We start from the raw sequence: 21,274 nt of genomic DNA on the forward strand, positions 1-21,274 counted from the left end.
GTTTCTTTCGTACAGGGACTGGAGTTGAATTTGCGGATGATGCGGTCATGGTCGAAAGATCAGCCATCTGGAAGATGGGTCTTGTCTCGAGGTGCTCGAGAAAAACACTGTAGATATACATTTCTAAGAAGGGTCTAGTTTGGTTTTGCAATATCATTTCTTCATGCGTTCTATGACTGAGAATAAAACGTGCCAACTACTGGAGCTCTGGACATTGAGTAATAAGCCATATTTGAATCTGTCATCAGTTGGCCTTGAATAGCCTACGGTACAAATTGATATGTAATGTGCCTGAGCACGTTCATATTATTTTCCGCCGTCTATGGGTATAGAGGCCCGTCTATAGAAATGGTCTCAAAGCGCCGCCACCGGGGTAATCCGTAAGATCGCAAGCGAGTATAACGAATGCGCAAAAGAAAAAAAAAAACTTCAGAGTGTGCGCTCAAGATGCAGGTCTTGAAACACCCAGACTGCAATGGAAATGCAACATACAAATTTAGCGATGGCCTCGGTTCAACAGATTGGCATGGCGACATTAGAACAATATGGAATAATATGCACAAAGTCAGAGCAACAAACAAGGGATTGCCATGGAAATGAAAATTTCAAGTCAAAAATGCATGCTACCCAGGGCCTAGGAAACTGGAGCCGAAGCGTGAGAGCGAGACTGCTGCATCGTTGAAGCTGGGTGCCGATCGGAGTTGTGCATTGTGGAGATAGTATAATCGCCATTCAGCTCGTAATGAGAGGCTGTGGGAATTGCTAAAAGCGCTAACGAACCGTAGAAAACACCGTAAATGAGGTAATCTGGCAGCCATGAGCCAATTTAGCCGAACATATCAGCCACCCCAGAAAGATCGGGCCCATCGTTAATATCAACACGATGATTTGTTTGCTGAGTCTCCATTTCGTTGGTCATGTACCGTTCCTGAAGCGCACTTCGAGCTTTGCGACGGTCCTCGCGTGAGCCAAGGATCTTTCCCTGCTCAGCAATGCTTACGCCTCGCAGAGATTCAAGAAGTTCAAGCACCAGGGCACGTTGCTGACGAGGGGAGGCGCATCGATGAAGCTGTGCCTCTGTATGTGAAAGCTTTTCCTGAGTGATTCCCGGTAATGTGAGGAGAATAGAGCGTGGGGTGCAGGTTTCCATTCCATACAAGACCCAGATCGACGCAATAAGTTGCGCCAAGTCTTTCTGCATGTCGACGAAGTACGGTTCATGAACCGATGTGATGCACGCCTTGAGAACATCCGTACAGATAAATTCGCGGATCGTCAAGGTGGTTTGGCTGTTGTGAGGAGGGGCAAAGTCTGGAAGAATCGAGCGAATAACACGAGTGATGATGCTGCAGCATCGGGTATCTCGCATGCGGAGTGCGTGTGTACAGAAAAGCATGAGAGGTTCAAATATCTCGGGCGATGAAAGGACAAAATGGCGGATTGAATCTGAGAGTTCGGGAGTGGACTGCGGAGCGCTCGGGTCCGCTTCCGTTCTATCAGGGTCTAAGGAGTCACATAAATTAGAATACCGGGCATAAGCAAGGGCACTAAGGGTCAATCTTGTCGAGTCCTTACCTCCTCTCTGTGGATCGAACAAGCTGGCCACCATGATGACGGCTGAATAAGTCAATTGACGGAGCACACTTTCGGATTTCATTTCATCAGTAAGATCCCCATCAGCGAATCCGTTCTTTCGTGCTTCGATTATTTCCCACTCGGTGGTGATCTTACGATCAATGCTTCTAAACAAAGTGGAAAGCATGGGAGGGAGAAATTGGCTGCGGTACTGCACTGGGCAGTCATCGATCAGGCAACGTGAAATGTTGAGCAGGACTGAGTATTGATGAGAAGATAGATGCTCTGCATCTTTGAAGAGAGCTTCGGACAAAGGCCCGGGGAGCTCAGCATATCCGTAGAACTGATCGCGCATTCTGCTCATACTGAACAGCATAGAGTAACAGGATTCACGAACTGCTCTGATCTTTCCTCGAACGGAGGATGCGAAGCCCTCAATGGTTGATTTAGAGGCGGTGATTCTAGCATAAAAGTCATCTCGACTCCCACTAGAGATACCAGCTTGCCAAAAGCGGTCTGTCAAAATTCGCTCGACCACTGCCCGCATTTCATCACTCACTGTCCAGTTCGACGGGTTGTGGAAAGCATGAACATGGTTGAGGAGAGGAAGGAGGGTCCGTAGAATCTGAGGTACCAAGTCATGCCACATATTGCAAGCGACTGTATATGCCGGAGCGGACTGCTTTAGCTTATCTGTGGACACTGCGAGCATTGTTTTGGTACCCCGCAATGGGAGCATTTGGAATTTCTTGGTCATTTCCTCCTGGACAAGCTTTCCCTGGCTGTCCAAGGGTGCAGATGACCAATCAGACAGCTTGTGTGCCTGCAAGGCCTGCATGTATGATCCAACATTTTCCAGACCAAGCATTGAGCAAAAGCCTTCAAAAGTCGAACTCATGCGACAAAATTCTTCATCCTGCCAAGCCTCTCGGATAGGCTCGAGGAAGGAAGCTAGGCGGCTAAGGCGTACGTTCGGATCGATGTTGTTTGCTCGTTGCATGATGATAAGTAGGATGGAAGTTAGCTCCATCTGAAGCTTATCATCGACACGATTGGCCTGTGTGATCTCCCTAATCTTCGGTTCAAGCAAATCATAGAATGTGGAAAAGTAGTCGGCATAACGGATCGCAAGGCGGCGTAGCTCGTGGCTAGCCAATCCGTGGAGTTCCTTAACAGCCTCGGAATAGGCAGGGAACTCAGGGTGATCCTGGAGTCGGGTCATGAGGATATGTTCGAGTACTTTCAAAGCGAAGGCAGGGTGATTATCCAATGCTCGTGAGGAAATATCAACCACCAGCTTAATGACTCGCTGTTTCATTACGGGGTCCTCGTATGACCTCTGCATCAGAGTCGAGGCCCAATTTTCCACGGCATATTCTAATTGACTGCGTTCTTGCTCATCCTCCTGCGGAGCTTTACCATGAGCTTCAATCCATTTGTGGTAGCCCTTGATAACCGCCTCCACCACTGCAAATTGAGCATCTGCGCGCATAAGCGGAATAGAAGATTTGTTGAAGGTCTCCATACTAAACGGCTGGGCACCATTGTAAAGGTTGTCCAAATTTCCATCCACTCTGCCAAGTATCTCGCTAACCGCCTCCTGTGGTCGCTTGAAAGTAATAGTTTCGATAATTGATGAACAGTAGCGGCGATAGTTTCCAACAAAGGCATGGCGTTCGGGAATCGTATCAATGTCTTCCACAAGGAACTGCACTGTTGGGTTATCGGATTCGGTGGGAAGTGACTCCCAACGAATCAATCTCTCGGTACAAATGTTCAAAAGGTTTGCTGTCTGTCCCACCACAAAGTCCAGTTTGCCGATTTTGTTGATGGGTAGTAGTCTGGACCATAAATGCAAGACGGGAATCGACACAGTCAAACTTTCATGCTGCATAATGTTCACCATGAAATTGAAGAACGTCGGAAGGTCCAAGCTGTGCATGGTTTCTCTCAATAGTCGGTCATCTTCTAAGCAGCCCGCAACATAAGAAACCATCTGGTCATTCTGTCAGCCATTTTATTCACATTGCTAGTAGGAGACTTATAGCGTACCTCAGAAAGCTTTTTAGAAATCAGGTATTTGGGTTCATCGATGTCATCTGGACCCACAATCGACCATTGGTACAGGTTTTGAAGGGTGTTAAGGTACTCAGGCTCGAAGAGAAGACAAACAAGGGCCTGGGATTCTTCATTGCCCATGTTGCTCCTACCATAGAGTGCATGCAATGCCTCAATTCCGGCCTACCAAACATGTGGTCAGTCAACATACCCTCCAGATATACGTAAACAAATGATTTCCTCACCAGCAAAATATGTTCATCTTGGCAGGTCAATGACCTAAAAATGGCGGGCACAACCTGCGACGCCAGAACAGCTTTGTAGATTGACCAGGATAGGGCAGAGCGCAAGGTCATTAGAGCTTTGACCGCTGCATCACGGGCCTGGGGGGAGCTGGAGGAGTTTTGGACGCAGTTGTCCAAAAACTCGCAAATCCGAACAAGCCAACCTTCCGGGCCGCAACGTTCTGCCGCGCATTTGCTTTTATCTGGATTGATTTGTTCAACAATCGCAACAGGGGTGAAAATCTCCACCAATGCACGATTAAGTTCAGATCCACGCAACGATGAAACAGTATCCTCGCGGAAGAAGACATCCTCAGACAAGGTCTCCAAGACGGCAAGAACTAGCTCATTGTGTACCAGAGACGCACCCCAAAACTTCACCAGCGCCTCGTCCATGTCCACCCAATCCAATGCCCAGCTCTTTTTGGCAGCCTCTGACCATAGCTGCGGAATCTTGTTGCGGAAATAGGCAGGGTCTTCGGGGCGAATGTTTTCGGCGAGTTGGAGGATCATCGAGCGCACGTTCGCGGATTCTTCGTGGTTGGAGACGGTATTGGAGAAGGAAAGATGCCGGAGAACATGATCCAGCAACGTCAAGCCGAAGTATCGCACGACGTAGGCATGGTCAGCGCGTGAGGCAAGTAAAAAGCCGTTGCGGGCTGCCGCATCGCTATCTTTGAGAGATTCAACAAAAGAAAGGGCCTCTTTGCGAAGCTCGTTCGTAGACGCAGGGCTGTGGATCGCTTCAAGGGCTCGAATGATATCGGCCAGGCCGGCCTCCGACAACTCCTCAGCAGCCATCTTTTCACCGCGCCGAGTTGTAAACGCGATGGATAAAGTACAGAGGTGGGGATTGTTTTTCGAGGGGCGTGACGAATGAAAGAGCCAAAAAGTAGCAGTTGTGACTGTATGAGTATTGTTATACTAGGTCAAATTGGCAAGCAACGCTGCATGAATCTAGGAAATGAGGCTGAAGGGAAGGTTGTATGGCCGTTGACCCGTCCGTGGGGATGCTTAGCAGTCGGACACAGCAGCAACGGCCATTCAAGGGTGACAATCGAATCTTCGCGGAAGGTCAAAGGTAAGAAGAATGGTTCGGGGAGAGATTGTTGAGAGATGCGAACAAAGGGTGGGGGAGGTGTTTCTGCGGGAGAGCGAAACTCCAGGTGATGCGGGAAGGAAGCCGGAAGTTTGGGAATTGCCGGAGAATTTTACCAACACATCCCCATAGTGATAGGCACACCGCTCCCCTCGACAGGTTCACCCTTAGATTCACTCAGACATCAAGGAGCTTGGTAGCTTCCAAAGGCCATTGGCGCCAATCTTTGTTTATATTGCTTCTCCCTCTAAATATTGACTCGTCACAACGATGCCCCTCACTCGTCACCGGTTGTTTATCTTATCTCCTACACGCGATCCATGGGTTGCTGTGCCTGTTTAGCGCCAACAGACGCGGAGTTGCTGTACAGTACCTCTTTTGTAAAGGAATTCGGGGTCTTTTCAACTTCTAACCCGGCCTTTGAATGTAATACACGAGGTGCACCTGTGAACCCCACCTACCAGTGAGGCTATATATAAGCAGAATGTGACCGGGCCTAGGGGATAGGTATATTGCATTGCAATGGACGTGATAACGAACTGGACGACTAATATTAAACCATAACTTCACATCAAAAGGCACTGGCCTCGCTGGCACTGGTCCAGATAAGTCATGTTTTCACAGGATTGGTTTGCAACCTCTCCTGGCTGACGTTTGAGCCCTTCAATTTGGATATTTTGTTCCCCTTCAGCGTGCCACCACCGGAGGCGCTGAATTTTGATGCTCTGAATCTTGTAAAAATCGAATTCCCACTTCCCTCCACTCACTGAAACCACTGTCTCGACCTCCGGGAAATGGAAATCGGGGAGATAGATCTCCGTTGGAGCATCGGATGATGTGGCTTTCTTGGCTGTCAAAGACATGGTGAATCTGCAATTTTGAAGATCGAAGACGTGATTCTCCAGAGTCCCACTCACATGTATTGGACTTGGGCGAAGGAATGCTTCCGCTGCACGGTAGCCCTTGGGTTGCGTGGGCTCCTCACTAGAAATCGATGGAGAGGCCAATGCACCCTTGAGATTGCGTGGTCCAACTTCAGACTCACCGCTGCTATGGCTTTCAGAGTAGGCAGGAGAATGTGAGTTCAAAGAGCGGCTAGGGATCCCTGCTGGAAGCTCCAAATCATCGTGGGAATAGATAGACAAATCCTCTCCATTCCACTGGTCTCCCCATTGGTGACTGTTCTCGGTTTCATAAACCCAAAGAGTGAATCCATTGGAAGTGCTACCTTCAAGAGCAAAGTGGTTGGCGTCCATTGCGCTTGTTTGGCTGCTATAATCTCCAGTTTTGTATGCGTGTTTGTCATCCATGTCATATGGGATTCCAATCTCCGTGAAAACCATTGGATGGTCTCCCATGTATTTCAGGCTTTCGTCTCGAAGAAATTTGAGTTGATCGCGAAGACAATTACGAATAGCGGTTTCACCAATTTTAACAGCGAAGGCTGGAGCCCAGTACTTTCCTCGAAGAACACCGATAACGTCGACATTGTAGAGTCGGTTCCTATTACGGTCAGATATGCGATAACTTCACATGGCAATTGAGGAATTTGTGACTTACCAATGCTTCGTGATAAGAGTCAGACCATCATAGAAATGAACGGCATGGACCATGTTTGGGTCGTCATCAATTGTGCCTTTAAGAACTGGTGGCACTTCCATCACCGGTGGCTGACATAGCATGATAGCTTCCGGCCAGATGTTGCGGATCGCATCTCTGTATGCGCGATAGTGGTCCAAAAAGTACGTGTTGGTAAATTTCTCATAGTCCAACTTCTCTCCTGTCGTGGGTACTTTTGAGAAGTAGTCCTTCTGTAGCAACGTGTCCGTCGACGGATCCCACACTCCATGTTGCGCCCATATGCATTCACCGAGCTTCCAACCATCATCCCTATGCCATCCATATTTGCCATCATCATGCTCCACACTTAACCAAGCTTGCACGCCCTCTGGGTCAACAAGCTCTCTACCCGTTTGGTGGGGTCCAAAACCACCGAAAGCCCACGTCGTTTGCTCGCAAGCACGTCCGGATCCAGTGAGAATTGCCTGAAAAGCCGTCGGTGATGTTCCAAGCTGTAGCTGCTGCTCAGGCGGTATCACAGAAATGTCTTGCACGCCAATCAAACCACGGTGGGGTTCGTTCATGCTTTCCCAACCGATGACCACATCATGTTCGATATCACCGGCTTCGTGAATCTTTTGAGCAAGATGTTTACAGGCTGCGATGAAATAAGTTTGCAGATAATCCTGGATGTTCACGCCGTCGATTATGGCCTTGGGCGCAAAATCTCGCCCCGCCCAAAAGAGCGTGAACATTGTTTGACAAACCAGTCGAGTATAGTTCGTGCTCCATATCATCTTTGGAAACTCAGCCGGATTTTCAAACGTATTGTGGACAAGAGCTGCTTGGGTAATCTTGAAGCTCTTGGGATCAAACCCTGCCGCATAGAGGGTCCACATAGGCGCCCCAGAGCCTCCAGATAGTCTCGACCACTTTTATGATCAGCCATCAACCTTCTTTTCGATTTTGATATGTTGGAACTTACCACATCCTGGTGAGGGTCCATAAAGACATAAAACTCGTATTGCTTGGCTATTCTGAGGACCTGGATGGTGAAATCGATCCACTCCTCATCATAGATACCCGGACCAGCATGCTCTATGGCCTCCCAAGTGAAGATATATCTGATCGTGTTGTATCCCCACTTGCGCAGCCTTTGAAAATGAACATGGGAGTCTTTGAGAGAGAACGGTCTCTCGACAAACGATACATCGTCTGCCTCGAAGAATTTATGCGATTCAAACGATGGAATATCGGGAGTCTTGGGGTATTTGGCATCACCAGCCACGTTGATCCCCCTTAAGATAACCTCTCGACCCTGTGTATCACGAAAAGACTTCCCATCGATATGAAGGCGCAAGGAGCCCATCTTCACGGTGGAGATAACAAGTCAAGATGCCCGAGCGTGTACTTAGAATCAAAATCCACGGACCCTGCAGTAGGCCTTCTTCGAAACGGAGATGTGGACTGGCTGACTGAAAGCATAACAGGTGAGCTGAGCTAGCTACTGCATAGGTCCCGCGGTCTGCTGAGCCTACCTATGTGCATAAGAAGTGGAAGTTACCGATATATTGCTCAATAAGGGGAGCCTGCTCAGTGAACAGCCGTAGGCTCATAAACCAGACTCAAGGCGATGACAAGGACGACTGGCAGATCAAGGGAACAAGGGAGCCAAGCGGTGAAGTTGAGGAGTTGATGATGGGGTACATACCGATAGGTCCGATAAGAAGGTGACGTATCGATAAGTAGCAACGGCGCTAACCGATTCGCCCGCAAACTGCTCCACCACCACACTCGAACCTCCCCGCTCCTCTTATGAGCGCCCACTGACAATGTCGACCAAGGGCGCGCTAAAAGCTGTACGAGCTGCTATCGATGCAAAGCAATGGGATGTCGCCGCTGAGAAGGCTCGCGATTTGCTGAAAGACGATGCGAAGAATTATAATGCGTATGTCACTGAAATCAACATGGCTTACCATTTGAGCATTGGAGCTGACGACTATCACTTTTCCGCAGAAACCTGTTCCTTGGCCTCGCAAGCGATAAATTGCGCAGAGTAGATGAGTCAGAAGCAGCTTACTTAGCTGCAACTCGCATCAAGCCCGAAGACCGCGCTGCTTGGCAAGGCTTGATCGCCTTGTACGAAAAACAGGGCAGTCAAAAACTTGATGCCTACCATGACGCGGCCTTGAAATTCTGTCAGACACTTATCGATCGGTATGTATGAATACTTGTCTAATTGCAGTTGGATCCGAATATGGGCTGATGGATTGCAGTGATGAACAAGAACGTTGCCAAGATGTGGTCAACAACTTCTCCAAGCTCGCCCGCAAGTCTGGGACCATAGCCCACCAGAAGAAAGCTCTGGAAATGCAACTTCCAACCTCCCCGCTGTACGGCTTCCTCGAGGGACGCCTTCCCCATCCATCCCTGACCTACCTGCGCTTGATCGAGATCGCGGAACCGGAAGAAAAGGAATACATCAACCGTGAAATCGGAGAGCGCAGAACCCGACTAGGAGCGCGTATTGATCAAGTTACAACGGAAGTCAAAAGAGAAGCATTCAAGAGAAGTTCGCTGAATGATCTCTATGCCGGCCTAATTCACTGGACGAACGATGATGCAGTTCGACGCCAGTACGAAGAGAAGCTCCTCCAACGAGGTTACGATGAGCTCGAGGTTGTTCCTATGAAATCAAAGAAGGCGAAAAGAAACGAGGTCTTCAAAGCAGCAGAGGGCATGGTCATCATCAAGCATCCTTTCGAACTTGCGTGGAAAATTGTGCTGGAATGGAAGGATATTGACAACTATTCGGAATGGGATGTGGGCATTGTGCGAGAATTCATTGAATTTTTCCCTGACACCGGGCTTGCCAAGGTTTTGAAAGGCTTTCTAGCCAGTGAACTCTCACCATTTCCCCAGGAAAAGACGACAGAGCAAGATGAAGAGGCCCAGGACCCCGAAACTCCGGAAGGAAGTGACATCCCCGCCGATAGGTTGATCCTCATGGTTGAAGGCCTTGATTTGGCTCGTTCTTCTGTTATTGCACACCGAATCATGGCCGATCTCTACCTGTCCATGGGGGAGCATCAGAGTGTCGTCGAGGTAGCTCGCAGGGGCCTACTTAATGTCAAGGAACTTGGTGCACTCACCGCCATGAATATGACCAAGACAATAGATTCCTTGAACATCACACTCGCCAATTCTTTGATCCACTATCAATCTCCTCGACACCATCCAGAGGCTAAAACAATCTTCGAAGGGGTCCTTTCGAGAAACCCAACTTCCACAAGCTGCTTCTTGGGTATCGGACTGATTTCGAAAGTTGACGAGGATTACCTAGAAGCCGTGGACTTTTTGCAGCGCGCCTTGGAGCGTGACCCAACAAACGTATTGATTCGCGGTGAACTTTCCTGGTGCAGGGCTCTGACTGGTGATCTCGAGACGGGTCTCAATGGCCTCCAGGACGCACTCGAACGCCTCCAAGGGGAGAGGTCCCCAAATCTTGACTTTAAAGGCGAGCTCCTCTATCGCATCGGGTACTGCCAATGGGAGCTAGATCCCTCTCCGGCTGCCAGGAAAGACCGCAACGGGGCCTACGCTAGCTTCCTTGCATCCATCAAAGCAAATATGAATTTCGCCCCGGCATACACAAGCCTAGGCCTCTTTTACGCGGACTATAAGCGTGACAAGACTCGAGCTCGTCGGTGTTTCCACAAAGCATTTGAACTGTCTTCCTCGGAAATCGAGGCAGGAGAACGGCTTGCCCGAGGATTTGCTGATCAAAAGGAATGGGACCTTGTTGAGGCTATTGCTCAACGAGTAGTAGACTCGGGCCATGCCAAACCGGCTCCTGGCTCAAAGCGCAAGGGCCACAGTTGGCCATATGCTGCACTTGGTACAGTGCAGATCAACAAGCAACAATACGCGAAGAGCATCGTCTCATTCCAAGCCGCTTTGCGCATTGCACCTGGTGATTACCATTCCTGGGTGGGTCTAGCGGAGAGTTACCACCACTCTGGTCGATATGTCGCTGCGACCAAGGCTTTCGAACATGCGAAGGCATTGGAAGACACCCTGTCAAGTGAAGAGCGTGAGCATATCTGGTTCGCAAGATACATGTTAGCCAATGTGAAACGTGAACTTGGCGAATACGACGATGCAATTGCTAGCTATGAGAATGTTCTTAGCACCAGGCCTCATGATATTGGTAACACAATTGCTTTACTACAGACATTGGCGGAAAGCTCGTGGAAAAGTCTGAACACCGGTTTATTCAACAACTCCGCGGAGCTTGCAGCCAAAACCATTCAGGTGGCTCACTCGCTCGCAGAGGTCCGCAGTGATATCTTCAACCTGTGGAAAGCAGTGGGCGACGCCTGTGCTAATTTCACACACATCAAAAAGAAGACAGAGAAAATGTCCGTCTCTACTTGCAAAGCTTTGTTGACGACCCAGCTTGATTCAGCGGCACTTGATATCATGACTGAGGTTGATGGCGTGGGTCAAGCCTGGCTCGAGTCTTGTGACACTGCTGCTTCATCAGATACTTGCATCTACATGGCTATTCTTGCATACAAACGCGCAATTCATGTTTCGGCCAATGATCAACATGCTCAGGCCGTGGGATGGTACAACCTTGGTTGGGCTGAATTCCGCGCATACCGAAGTGTGCAGCCAGAAGCTGGAAGCAGTGGTAAGAGGCCTCGCAAGTTCCTCAAGGCTGCAATGCGGTGTTTTAAAAGGGCCATTGAGCTGGAAGCCGGAAATTCAGAGTTCTGGAACTCACTTGGAGTGGTTACTACAAGCTTGAGTCCCAAGGTTGCCCAGCATGCGTTCATCCGTAGCTTGCATTTGAACGACCGAAGCGCGCAGGTGTGGACTAATTTGGGTGCGCTCTATCTTTTACACAACGACGTACAACTCGCAAATGAGGCTTTCACTCGTGCTCAGTCTACTGACCCAGACTACTCCCAAGCATGGGTTGGCCAGGGATTCCTTGCACTTCTCTACGGGGATAAAAAGGAGGCGCGCGGTCTCTTTGCACATGCATTCGACATCTCTCACTCATCTGACATGCTTCCCAAGCGCCAATACTCCTTGACTCTGTTCGACCATCTTCTTTCCGACTCTTCTGCCTCCAACGAAGTTTCTCAATTGATACAGCCGTTCTTTGCTCTCCATCAGCTATGTATCCAGGATCCTTTGAATCTACCGTTCATGCACATATCTGCTCTGCTAGCCGAGAGAATGGGCGAAGCAGCTGATGCTGAGTCTAGCCTAGAAGTTGTGTGCGCTGGTATGGAAGCTGAGTACGATGAATCTGAGTCTGTGTCTTCGCTCTCAAAGTTTGCCCAGGCCAATGCGGATTTCGCGCGTGTCCTCCTTGCACGCCATGAGTATGAGCAAGCGATAGAGAAGGCAGAGACTGCGCTTTCTCTCTCAGGCGAGGAAGATGCCAGTCAGTTCGACCCTGAAATTTGCACCAAGCTTCGCCTGTCGGCCCACTTGACAGCTGGTTTGGCATACTACTTCATAAAGTCAATGGACAGTGCCATTGATATGTTCCGTGATGCTTTGCAGGAAGCTGACAATGCTCCTGATGTGGTTTGTCTTCTTGCTCAAGTTCTATGGGCCAAGGGTGGGCAGGAAGAAAGATCGGTTGCTCGCCAGCAGCTGTTCGACTGTATTGAGAACCACCCGGACCATATCGGCGCCATCACCCTCCTCGGAGCCATTGCCCTGATGGATGAGGACAAGGACGTGATTGAAGCAGTTGAGTCTGACCTCCATAGCATGGTCACCCGCGATGACATCGACATTCAAGACCGAGCTAAGCTTCTGAAGCTTCTGGCTGCGGTTTCTGCCAAGGGATTGAACGAGGATGCTGTCCTTCCCGAAGACTTGCGACAGATCAAAGAAGCTACCGGTGCCATTATGTTGTCCCCTGGCCAGCCACAAGGCTGGTTGGAGCTTTCGGCGGCATCAACATCGTCGTACCCCGCCGAAATGGCCATCAACCGGGCTTTACGTTGCGTGCCTCCTCATGGTAACCTTGAAGCTTCCGATCTCAGCCAAGCGTACGCCCAGACTGGCAAGGCCGGGGATGCTTTTAGATCAATCATGATCGCACCGTGGAGACGTGAAGGTTGGGAAGAGTTGGACTATGCCTTGACTAGCTCAGCCTGATCAGTTTCGATGGACAATTTTATGGTTCAACAGATTCTCATTCTAGAAAATATGTCACATACCTTTCACTTATCATTAAAGCTTAGCAAAAAAATCCAGCATAGCCTTATCACATACTTCCTGCAGAAAGATTACCGCCGTCTCGTACCTCCATCCTGTTAGGTGTCCGACCCCTCCATAGATGCGATTCTCTCTAACAATCTCGACTTTCGCCCTTCTTTCCACGGCCTATCTAACAGCTCGATTTTCCCACCAAGCAAAGTAGCGCACTCAGAGTCCAAGAGGATCATCCCCCTTGCAACTGTCACACCTCGCAGCATGAACTTCGCTCCAATAGCCAGCTTCTCGAGTGAAACAGCATCTATGCGCTGCATCTCAATTGCCACCACCTTAGTCCCGGCCATATCTTGAAGAATCAGCCGATGCGGTCCAGAGCCACTACTCCCCGACGCGGCAGGATTTGTCCCCGATCCATTGTTCGCCGCTGCCTCAGCATCCTCACCCACAGAAACCGTGCGCACAATTTCTCGTCCTCGAATTGCTTCACCGCGCTCTACACGCTCAATTGCTTCGACCTGACTCCAGAGACTGGTGCCTATGTCTTCGATATCGAGGACTTGTACCGGGATCGGACCTGGGAGGCGTCTTTCTTGTATTTTGGGGTCAGAAACATCGATGGGAAACAAGGAGGAAGGATTTCTGGCCAGCGATTCACGAAAATCAGAACCGAGAACGCGAAATAGAGCTGTTTTGGTGAGTGCGGAGGCGGGGATGTTGCGCTGCGCGGTGGAGGAAGCTAGGAAGGTGCTAAGCCATGTCGGGGAGACACAAAGACCAGTGGAACTCGATATTTGTGCGATAATCTGGTCAGCCGTAGACATTATCAGTTCATATCGACAGAAACAGCCGTGATTGTTCTATGGTCAAGCTCAAGGAAAGAGAGTTGGAGTAAAAGTTGGAGCACCAAACAAAGCACGGACCACCGCTTAAAGCCGTTGACCTGGTCTCTTGCGCTCCGCAACTGTCCGCTGCACATCAACACATAATCACACGATGTCTACGATATCTTCTCCGCGCCCGTCCATTGCGTCTTCGCGGGCGGTTTCTCCTGCCCCGCCATCATCCCGCCCGTCCCTAGATACGCTGAACACGAACGTGGGCGGCGGCCTCAGTGCCTCTTCCACCCCATCCACTGCCCGCGCCATCTCACCAAACCCCCGACGAAACCGCTCAGCTTTGCGAGATTATTATAACCTTAAACCACCTGGTGCCGACTTAGCTAGTGCTGGATCAATCTCTCGGTCTCGCAGCGTACCCCGAAACACCGATGCCGGCGATATCTCGAACCCCACGGCTTTGAGCTCAGGGACAGAGCTCGATAATGCCGACTTCGATCCGCAGCGCTACGTGGACCATCTGCTCTCGACCTCATCACTATCCACGATCCTGAAAGCAGAAAATACACTCGTGGGAGACATTCGTACCCTGGATGGAGAGCGCAAAGCGCTCGTCTACGATAACTACTCCAAATTGATTCGCGCAGTCGAGACGATTGGCAAGATGCGGAAGAGTATGGATGACCGTGGTGCACCGTTAACGATGACCAAGACTCTGGGACCGGCTATTGCGTTCGTGGCGGAGACAGCAGGGGGTCTTATTAAGGAGGGAGAGGAGCAGCGAAAGAGGATCAAAGAGGCACGAGAAAATGAGCCGGTACCGGAGAAGACGGCTGAAAGGGACACTGTGAGGTGGGTGCTCGCAGCGCCTGAGCGACTGGGAGCTCTTCTGGAACAAGGCCGACGTGAGGATGCGGAGAAGGACTGGAAGGAGGTTCAGGAACTTCTTGATGCCTGGAGTCAGGTTAAGGGTGTTGCTGAGATCCGAGAGTCATGTGAGAAGGCTATGAGCCAGAGCCAAGAGGACTGAGTGAGCTGCGGTGGAGGATCGGCCATGATATTCGTGGTTTGAAGTCTCCATGGCATTTTGTGCAATCGCTCTTCTATGAGCAACCAACAATCCGGGGTTACGGGCTCGTGACCAGCGCATAAATCGGCTGGTTCAAGTCCTCGTCGTCGGTCCATATCCGAGCTTGGCATGCAGTACAATCGGCTATTGCGCACCTCGGCTCTCCAAGAGTGGAAATGATTTCAATTTTATAGATACCCAAACCATTGCACTAATAGACCAAGCATGCTGCCATCATCACTCATAAAGCCATATCACATAAGACAACATTCGGCACTCTGCCCTTCACTTCAGAAAGTCCCGACTCGAATACATACTTGCCTTAAGCCCATACTCATTCTTCGACGTAATTCCAAGCAACGTATACGCGTCGCATTTGTAAAATATCGGCCCTTTGCTCGGCTCAAAAAGCCCCTGAGCCTTCATGTTCAGTAAAACCTCCTTCACATCCTCTTTGTCCTCAAAATCCTGGGTGAAGACACAAATCAAACGACTCTGTCCAGACCCAGACTCATCGTCCGCCGCGACCTTAGCATCTGCATGAATAGTCCCGTTATCCAGAGCTGTAACAAGAGTCTTCCACGTAGAATCCACGTCACCCACTGACGGAAACAACATCCACTTCCCAACCGTCACACCTGTCTCGAGCGCCAACGCAAAGATATTCTTCTGCAGCTCACGGCGAAGCGGTGTAAGTTTGCGCGTCAACGCAGCTGTAGTCTTGGCGCCAGACTTGTCGTGTGCAGCGCGTAATTCAGAAAGTGTCTCTTCAAATGCGCGGAGGAGTTCAGTACCCTTGCGAATAAATGTTGCTTCGTCGCGTGAGTTCAGATTGGCTGTAAGATTTGCGTTCCCGCGTGCCCAAATCCATGGGTCCTTTCCTGGGAATACTGTTTGAGATGGCGGAAGGCGAGTAAGAAAGCTGGCGATGGATTCATTTGCGCCGCGTTTGTTAAGAGGGAGCCGGCCGGGTGAATCGGTTGTGTTTTGGTCGGGCATGGGGCAGTCCGATGGTTCCCTTTTTAGGGTAGATGCGCGTCGCTCATTTTGCCTGGTTGATGGGAGCTTGGAGTGGTATTCTGACCAGTATGGCTCGATGTCATAGGAGGCTACTTGCTCTTCTAGTCGTGCTTGCTCGTTCTCGTCGCCTGGGTGGATGGTTATCGTTTTGCTTTTATCATGAGTTTGATATCACTTGGTAGTACTTACCGTAGAAGCTAGACTCCTCCGAGAAGATCTCGGCGGGATCTGGGGTCGTAGAGGTCATGGTTGTGGGATGATGTATGTAGGTGCAACACGACGGAGATGTCGATAAGAGCTCGATCTTATCGGTGTGGGGAAACTAGGTCAGTTGTGCAGCTCAACACCGTATCATTTACACCCGCTCTTGTCTATCGCGAGGCCCTGCGTATTCTCTGTTTGACCATTGTGGGCTGGTAGTCAGCTAGGGAGTAGAGGAATGCTCAAGTGGATTGTGTTTGACGGTCTCCTTCGTGTTCCTGGCCATTCGTCGGGTGGAAAAGGCTCGGGGCGATCCGCAGTTTAGTGATGACCGCCGGTGACGACTCCTTAGTGTGTCATGGGAAAGCTTCAATACAGCAACGCTACAATTGAACACCACCAAAAACCAGCTGAGCCTGGCTGGCCCATATCTACGGTAGTGCAGGGGTTGTAGTTCAGAGCCGTGGGTAATTCAGGTACTTAGTTGCTCACACTGCGCTAGTTGAAAGGTGGTCCCCACAGCCCGGGAGAACCAGCGCCTGATCTGATCTTTGTCTCGGCTCGAAAGATGCGTTAGGTATCACATCTCCACTTTCAATGCAGACGAGGTGATGTGTATCTTGCGTGGTACTTGAGACAGTTACCATAATTGTGCTACTTTTCGAGGGCTCCATTTCTAAAAAGTGCTCTCAAGGTTGGCTCGGGGAACGTAATATCAGCACGCTGGGGACAGCAAATTGTTTATATGCCTAAGCTGCACTAGGTCGTCACAAGTACGTCAGCGCGAGCTCAGACTCGCTTAACTTGACCTACATCACGCCCTGTGAGCCTGCCAGCATACTGAGGAGCGTCTTCGCTGGCGATCAAGAAAGCGGGAAGGGGCACCAGGAATGAAAAAAAGCAAAGGTCAAGCCTCATACTGTACACGACCACAGCTACAGATGCCTTGAATTGACGTAGCCAGGCATCCTACACATAATGCTTTGATCCCATTGATTTGCGGAAGATCCTCTTCGAATCTGACTTCCTATTCATCGTGGGCTACATCATCTTCAGGTTGAATTCGGTCGCATGTCCATAAGGTGCCCTGTGCTACAGCAACTTGCAGAGACATACGCCAATGACTATGCGAAGACTGCCAATGCGCTATTTTTTCCCGTGGCAATTATACTCCTCGCATCTTGGCGAATGCCGATTGCCAATGTCGTGTGTTCATCACACTCTGCCGTGGCGGGCTGAAGCTGAAGCTGAGGCGGGCAAACTATCGATTGGCGGGGGCTCCACTGATCTACAAACATGATCGCCTCTTGAACCTCTCAGGGCATTGCCCAAAACAATCACCGGTGATACTCAATGGATGGGACAAGCATGTAATTATCATGCATTGCTTGACCGATCCCTAGATGGATTGGGCTCTGTGGGAATTCGAGGTCTCTATCAAATATGGAATGTGCACAAGGCTTGCACTATGCTTTTCAATCTCAGGCGCGTCTTGCATGAGCCCGCATGCCTGTGATGCAGTGTTACTCGACCTTTCCTATGATAGAAATGATTTTCAAAATTATACTTCAACTATAACCCACCAAAGCCAACATGCATGAGCCTGTCGCAGGGGACGATGAAAGCTCGGGTCAAGCCTGAGAGATTTAAGGTATAAATATGTCGTGCAAAAGACCAGTCTCTGATCCCTTTTCATAGCTAATTGCGTTTCCTTGTGCTCCAGGGAACTTTGGCAACATGTTGCAGCTCCGCATTGTTCCGTGCCTGCTCGCTCTTCTGTCTCTTCGCCTAGCCGCTGCCTTGACCGTTCCCCAAGAGGTCCTGCATGAGCAGAATGACATCTATGAGCTCGATGATGATGATCTGTCAGTGAACACCACTGACATCTCAGCATATGATGTTTCCACCTTGGACTTCCGGTCGTGCGAGACCTGGGATGTCGATCAATGGGACTACGATGTAGCGATCGTTGGTGGTGGCCCTGCTGGTCTGGCCGCGTCGATGTCGCTAGGTCGCGTAGCCCGTACGTCATTGATGTACGACTCAGGGCAATACCGAAACGCAAGAACCCGTTACATGCACGATGTGCTTGGTCAAGATGGTATTATTCACTTCGCTAGTTCTCATACGAAAAGGCAGCTGATTATAACCCAGGTCAGGTCCCCAAGAATTTCCGCATTGCGGTTCGTGGCCAGATCGATCAATATTACAGTGATTACTCTTTCCGTGCAACCCAAGGTACTAGGGTCACCGCCATCCAGCCTCTCTCAAAGGGCTTCCGCGTTTACGATGACAAAGGAGGCAAGACCCTGGTTCGAAAGGTGATTTTGGCCACCGGTATCACAGATGTACTGCCAAACAAGACTGGATTTGCGGCAGCATTCGGCAGAGGCTTGTTCTGGTGCCCGTGGTGTGATGGATACGACTACAAGGGACGAACAGTTGTGGTCATTGGAACGCCAGGTAAATTTGGCAGCGCCATCGGCAATGCGTTGAACATGAGAAAATTGACGACCAACATTCAAATTGTTGCCGGTGGCGTCCTCAGCGCGGCGGATAAGGCTGCTGCTGAAGAGAGATGGCCTGGGTGGGAGAATATCCTCAAAACCAAGTACAACATTCCTGTTCATCAAGTCGATGTCAAGACAATTGAGCGAACCGCTAAAGGATCAGAGCCCGGTGACGACGAGTACAAACTCACGCTGAGTGGACAGCCACTTACCATTACCACCCATGGAATTCTGATCAGTGCTCCCACTAAGCAGACCTCTGAACTGCATAAGCAGTTGCACCTGCAAATGGATGGGAGCTCTATCAAGGTCGAAAAAAACATGGAGACTAGTGTGGGCGGAATCTATGCTGTCGGCGATGCCAATAATGACGGTAGTACGAATGCTTACCATGCTATGTGGAGTGCCAAGCGGGCTGTTGTGAATGCCCATGGTAAGTCCGAGGCCTATTACTGGTACCCTGATTAAAGCTAATTTAAATAGTCGCTATCTCCAAGGAGGAATATCTTGAATCCGTACCTGCTGCCATGGTGGCAGCACACGGTGGAGATGAAGAGTTCTACCAGCGCCAGATTGAGGAGCTGCAATGGATGATGGGTAATGATGTAGAGGAACTCTACAAGGCCCTGGGTGGATAAGGAATGGCATACAGCCGACATTAGGAAGCAGCAAGTATGCTTGGGTCATTATAGAAAGTATCGAAGATATCGAGAGGAGATAGTAAATTTCGGCCGCACCATCAAAGCTCTTGACAACACATGTCTATACTTTGGTAGATGTAGTTCACTGTGTCTAAAGTTTCAGAAAAGAATGCAGTCACTTGTGGTGTCAATCTAAGTTTAGTGTATTAATAAACAAAATAAAGTCTAGACCTCGACTCGAGCCCGCTGCACAAGAGCGCATACATAGGAGGGAGTACTAGCAATACATCACTTCTTACCTGTAATCCCCGGCCATATCTGGTCCATAAACTGGACGAGATCTGTCTTCAGCGCTTCGGGTTGCTCGAGTGCTGCGAAATGTCCGCCCTGGTGGTATAGTTTGTCAGAGATGCATTGAACCCGATTCCAGTTGATCTCAATTCTCTGCCGTACCTTTTCGTGCTCTCCCCAATAGACTAGGTTACCCGAGGTTTCAATCCAAGAGCGAGGTAGTGGAGCAAGTTCTTTAGGGAAAGACGAAAAACCGAACGGTTTCTGGATATACCACCGAGGATCATTCGCGGCAGGAATAGGCACAGGCGGGAAGTTCTAAACTGTTAGGCCCATGCCTAATATCTATCATTGTCTAATAGAGAACATACCTGGCGATAAGTGTAGATCGACCGAGGGAATGTGTCTGTAAGCCAATACAAAGTGATCGACTCGAGGATATGCTCCGGAGATACTGGGTCGTCGACCCATTCCAAGAACTTCTCACCGATCCTATAGAAGTTAGCGTGATGTCAATTTTCTAAAAGCTAGTCTTACCATGCCAATAGTGACATTGGACTTGCCGAAAGGACATGGCCGATGGTGCTCGGTCGAGTACCGTGCTCGGTCAAATATCCAGAGCCCAAAGTTTTAAAGTTGTCGAATCTTTGAATGCCAATCTTCTCTTTATCACTTAGGTGGTCGTCCGTCATACCCACGGGCCGTCCCATGAAACAAACATTGACTGTTGGGTATAAGCATTCAACTTGCAGGTTCGCATTCCGAAGATCACTTACGATGCACAGCTTTGAATAGTTTAGCATAAAGAAGAAGAAATCTAAGGTTCAGGTCAATGCTCACCTTTACAACTTTCATAGTCCACAGCCAATTCTCTGGCAATGCGACTCCCAATATCGCCTCCTTGAGCGACGTAGCCACTTTCAAATCCAATATTCCTCATCAATTGGTCCAAAACACGCGCAACATCCATAGTGCCAAAGTTGCGGTCTAGTGGTGGACCTGATGAAAAAGCATATCCTGGCAGAGAAGGCACAATTAGGTGGTATGGTAAGGTACTTGGCGTGTAGTCTTTCCGGAAAAGCTCCAGAATAGGTAGAAATTCAAGGAAGCTTCCTAAGAGAGTCGTAAGTATGGTTTCTTTTGATTCCATTGCCGTGATATTAACGGTGAATCTCACCTGGCCATCCATGACACAAGAGTATGGGAATTGCATCCCGCCTTTCCGAGAATAAGCCCACAAAATGAATAGTAAGTCCCTCAATCTCTGTGGTCCATTGCGGAAAAGTGTTGATTCGATCTTCGGATGTTTTCCTATCGTAATCAACAATTAGTCCTTTATCATGGATACATGGTTTATCTGCAGAATCCCAACCATTTGTAAGACCTCAGCCATTGATCCTTCATAGTGGTCAGCCAGTCGGTAGTGACTCCATATCTTGCGTCAACCTGCGAGTTCTCGTATGTATGCGGGGCAAGCTTTGAAAGCTCTATCAGCGTCCTCAGTTCGTCTAATTGTGTCTTGGGAATCGAGACGGTGAACGGAGTTGGAGCGACCTTCGCGGTGGAAGGGAGATTACCAAACTGCCGAGACATTGTTGCCATACTAATCCGAGTATATGATCAAGGAATTGCGTATAGATGATCAACGATGAGGGTTGGATTTCCATTGCCGTGGTCCTTGCCCGTCATGTGATAAATGCGGGGTACACCGGGATGTGTTATCGGGTCGATCTTAAGAGTTGCCGATTCGCCTTTGTGGGCTTTTAGTGCCATTTTCCAGTGGCAGAAAGGCAGTATATGAATTAAGTCCCCATTACTCTCGAGAAACAGACCGGTGAGAAGACATCTTTAGCCGGATATGTCGTGTGTGGGTCATGCTAC

The 21,274-nt window shown here is 49.6% G+C and overlaps 8 protein-coding genes across 8 annotated transcripts; 3 read left to right on the forward strand and 5 right to left on the reverse strand.

Moving 5' to 3' along the window:
- Window positions 1-826: 826 nt before the first annotated feature.
- On the reverse strand, window positions 827-4,718 carry N7484_007235 (karyopherin MSN5; the record flags this gene model as incomplete). Its single annotated transcript, XM_057117622.1, has 3 exons — window positions 827-3,571; window positions 3,628-3,816; window positions 3,879-4,718. The coding sequence occupies 3 exons, from the start codon at window positions 4,716-4,718 to the stop codon at window positions 827-829; spliced, it is 3,774 nt and encodes a 1,257-aa protein (XP_056970657.1).
- Window positions 4,719-5,582: 864 nt separating this feature from the next.
- N7484_007236 (sterylglucosidase 1) lies at window positions 5,583-7,945 on the reverse strand (the record flags this gene model as incomplete). Its single annotated transcript, XM_057117623.1, has 3 exons — window positions 5,583-6,519; window positions 6,577-7,508; window positions 7,562-7,945. 3 exons carry the CDS (start codon window positions 7,943-7,945, stop codon window positions 5,583-5,585), a joined length of 2,253 nt encoding a protein of 750 aa, XP_056970658.1.
- A 463-nt stretch (window positions 7,946-8,408) lies between these two features.
- On the forward strand, window positions 8,409-12,765 carry N7484_007237 (SKI complex subunit tetratricopeptide repeat protein SKI3; the record flags this gene model as incomplete). Its single annotated transcript, XM_057117624.1, has 3 exons — window positions 8,409-8,524; window positions 8,593-8,793; window positions 8,853-12,765. 3 exons carry the CDS (start codon window positions 8,409-8,411, stop codon window positions 12,763-12,765), a joined length of 4,230 nt encoding a protein of 1,409 aa, XP_056970659.1.
- Window positions 12,766-12,923: 158 nt separating this feature from the next.
- On the reverse strand, window positions 12,924-13,646 carry N7484_007238 (OB fold domain-containing protein; the record flags this gene model as incomplete). Its single annotated transcript, XM_057117625.1, has 1 exon — window positions 12,924-13,646. The coding sequence occupies one exon, from the start codon at window positions 13,644-13,646 to the stop codon at window positions 12,924-12,926; it is 723 nt and encodes a 240-aa protein (XP_056970660.1).
- Window positions 13,647-13,818: 172 nt separating this feature from the next.
- Window positions 13,819-14,691, forward strand: N7484_007239 (COG1/VPS51 family protein; the record flags this gene model as incomplete). The annotated part of the gene is made up of 1 exon (XM_057117626.1): window positions 13,819-14,691. One exon carries the CDS (start codon window positions 13,819-13,821, stop codon window positions 14,689-14,691), a length of 873 nt encoding a protein of 290 aa, XP_056970661.1.
- Window positions 14,692-15,015: 324 nt separating this feature from the next.
- Window positions 15,016-15,997, reverse strand: N7484_007240 (DUF1917 domain-containing protein; the record flags this gene model as incomplete). Its single annotated transcript, XM_057117627.1, has 2 exons — window positions 15,016-15,878; window positions 15,940-15,997. The coding sequence occupies 2 exons, from the start codon at window positions 15,995-15,997 to the stop codon at window positions 15,016-15,018; spliced, it is 921 nt and encodes a 306-aa protein (XP_056970662.1).
- Window positions 15,998-17,688: 1,691 nt separating this feature from the next.
- N7484_007241 (NAD(P)/FAD-dependent oxidoreductase) lies at window positions 17,689-19,099 on the forward strand (the record flags this gene model as incomplete). The annotated part of the gene is made up of 3 exons (XM_057117628.1): window positions 17,689-18,052; window positions 18,106-18,894; window positions 18,945-19,099. 3 exons carry the CDS (start codon window positions 17,689-17,691, stop codon window positions 19,097-19,099), a joined length of 1,308 nt encoding a protein of 435 aa, XP_056970663.1.
- A 291-nt stretch (window positions 19,100-19,390) lies between these two features.
- N7484_007242 (epoxide hydrolase family protein) lies at window positions 19,391-20,995 on the reverse strand (the record flags this gene model as incomplete). Its single annotated transcript, XM_057117629.1, has 7 exons — window positions 19,391-19,711; window positions 19,765-19,885; window positions 19,931-20,117; window positions 20,170-20,178; window positions 20,234-20,506; window positions 20,571-20,704; window positions 20,766-20,995. 7 exons carry the CDS (start codon window positions 20,993-20,995, stop codon window positions 19,391-19,393), a joined length of 1,275 nt encoding a protein of 424 aa, XP_056970664.1.
- Window positions 20,996-21,274: the final 279 nt, after the last annotated feature.

The sequence above is a fragment of the Penicillium longicatenatum genome (genome assembly GCF_028827895.1).
Source record: "Penicillium longicatenatum strain IBT 33135 chromosome Unknown contig_4_segment0_segment0, whole genome shotgun sequence".
Taxonomy (NCBI): domain Eukaryota; kingdom Fungi; phylum Ascomycota; class Eurotiomycetes; order Eurotiales; family Aspergillaceae; genus Penicillium; species Penicillium longicatenatum.